We start from the raw sequence: 2,690 nt of genomic DNA on the forward strand, positions 1-2,690 counted from the left end.
TTCAAAACATAAGAGAGAAGTGAAATGCATAAATATGTCATCATATATATTTACATACTATATATGAGGCCCCTAGAACCATAAGGAATGGAAAAAAATTCACTGTTGATAACTCGTTCTCAAGTTGCCCCCCTTAAAAATCAAATTGTCCCCCTGTGGGGCCCCCGCTGGGAACCACGGACCTAGACAATGATTCAATCAATCACGACTAAGCAATGAAACCACAGTAACAACTTTGTACTTGGGTGGTGAGCTTCCCCGGTTGGCAATACTCTACACGTGGCCATGTATCAGGCAGGGAGGAGGTAACACTGTCAAGGGGAGCAGATGCCTGAAGCCCCTCATTTGGACCCTCCTAGATGCTGTCCTATGCATCTCTTCCTTTGGTTATAATCTGTGTCTTCCTCTTGTAATCAATGTGACCATGAGTATAACAGCTTTCAGTGAGTTCTGTGAGGATTTCCAGAGAATTCTTCTGTGTTAACAGGGGTACTGCCCTGGTTTGCATTACATCTCTAACATGACGACTCCTCTTCTTGTAACACATGCTACACTAAGGAATGTGTGTTAGGAAAAACCCAACGTGGTGATAGCTTCTTTGGATAATGCAGACATTAGTGAATGCAGAGAATTATGCCACCCCAATAATCTGGTCTACCTTCATAATATTCATTTATGTAATTTTACTCCAAGATCATAGAGCAGTGGTTCTCAACTTGTGGGTCACGACCCCTTTGGGGGATGAACAACCCTTTCACAGGGGTCGCCTAAGACCATCAGAAAACACATATATAATTACATATTGTTTTTGTGATTAATCACTATGCTTTAATTATGTTCAATTTGTAACAATGAAAATATATCCTGCATATCAGATATTTACATTACTATTCATAACAGTAGCAAAATGACAGTTATAAAGTAGCAATGAAAATAATTTTATGGTTGGGGGTCACCACAACATGAGGAACTGTATTAAAGGGTCGTGGCATTAGGAAGGTTGAGAACCACTCATAGAGTCTATTTCTAAAAGTACATACACCAGTTTTTTTAACAGCAAAGGATTAGTAAACAAACAAATGAACCCAATATTCGGTACAGTCTGAATTTGCTTGTGTTTAGTGTGGAAAAGAATACAAGTATCTGGGTGAAAATACTTCTTAACCCCCAAGACCCAACATTTCCACTAATGAGAAGTGGATTGATTGAGGTTCAAGGAAGAAAATGATTAAGTAAACCAAGGAGCTTGAGAAAGTTTTTCTATTTTTGTTAAAAAAAAAAAGCTGTGAAAATCAAATTTCTCAAGAATATTTTACTCAAAAGCACAAATGACTTTGTCTTCTACTTGACTGCAATCACTCTGAGAGAACTGTGGTGATTAAGTATGATGGCCCCTGAGGGGTTATCAATGAATAATTTTTTGTGATTCCTGTTTGCTTATCTATTTTTTCTATTGAATTTATGGAGTGACATTGGTCAATGAAATTATGTAGTTTTCATGTGTACAATTCCATAATACATCATCTTTGTACTGATATTGTATATTGTACTGTATGTTCGCCACCCCAAGTCAAGTCTCCTTCCATCACCATTTATCCCCGTATAACCTCCCCCCCAACCCCTTTCCCTCTCATAATCACCATACTGCTGTCTGTCTCTATGAGGTTTTTTGGTTTTGTTTGTGTTTTTGCTTAATTCCTTCACCTTTTTCACCTAACCTGGCAACCCCTCTCACCTCTGACAGCTGTTAGTACGTTCTCTATGAGTCTGTCTCAATTTTTCCCAAATAAATGATGACATTTTTTGTAAAGACAAAGTGCATTTGAACAATTACAAAGGTATTTCACTGAAGGGGCTTTAGAAGGTGAATGCATTTGTTCATTAAAAAAAAAACAACCAATCAGTCCTAGCCGGTTTGGCTCAGTGGATAGAGTGTTGTCCTATGGACCGAAGGGTCCCAGGTTCGATTCCGGTGCCGGGGCACATGCTCAGGTTGTGGGCTCAATCCCCAGTAGGGCGCATGAAGGCGGAAGCCAATCAATGATTCTCTCTCATTATTGATAAGCCAATCAGATTCTCTCTCATTATTGATGTTTCTATCCCTTTCCTTTTCTCTGAAATCAATAAAAATATATTTTTAAAAAATCAATGAAAACAAACATGTGTACTAAAGAAAAATTACTATTACCTAAAATAGTAAATGAAGCATCTCCACTTAAAAATGTTTAATACTTTTATCTCAATGAAACCAATGGAAATTTTATTTAACTACCAACCAGATCTTATTCTAGTGATTTTATCAACTTCCATCAACACTTTACAACTTACCTTCCACATGCTATCTGGGTTACTCTATTCCCAAGGAGCTCAGCCACCAAACAGGGTTTTAACTCATTCTGTGTTGAATTGTGACCAAGCTGCCCATGTTTTCCAGCACCAAAAGTAAACAGGAGCCCATCCTAAGGAAAGGGAAGTTCAAATCAGATTCTAGAGAAAGGCGACACAGAAGTTGTATTGATCGGGGCAAAGGCACCATCCTATCTGATGAAGAGGGAATATGCTAATTGACCCTCACACCATTGCAAAGATGGTGGTGCCCACAGCCAATAAGGAGGGAATATGCTAATTGACTGCCACACCCTCAAAGATGGCAGAGCCCACAGTCACAAGATGGTGGCACCCAGTCCCTT

The 2,690-nt window shown here is 38.9% G+C and overlaps 1 protein-coding gene across 1 annotated transcript in view; it reads right to left on the reverse strand.

The window, feature by feature from the left end:
• LOC102765870 (E3 ISG15--protein ligase HERC5) overlaps positions 1–2,690 on the reverse strand; it is a gene marked incomplete at its 3' end in the record, with an annotated part of 19,851 nt that overhangs the window by 14,156 nt on the left and 3,005 nt on the right. Inside the window, exon 2 of the mRNA XM_015561520.1 lies at positions 2,329–2,459. Within this exon, the coding sequence (XP_015417006.1) occupies positions 2,329–2,459 (131 nt within the window). The remainder of the gene's footprint in view (positions 1–2,328; positions 2,460–2,690) is intronic.

Source organism: Myotis davidii, unplaced genomic scaffold (assembly GCF_000327345.1).
Source record: "Myotis davidii unplaced genomic scaffold, ASM32734v1 scaffold356, whole genome shotgun sequence".
NCBI lineage: Eukaryota > Metazoa > Chordata > Mammalia > Chiroptera > Vespertilionidae > Myotis > Myotis davidii.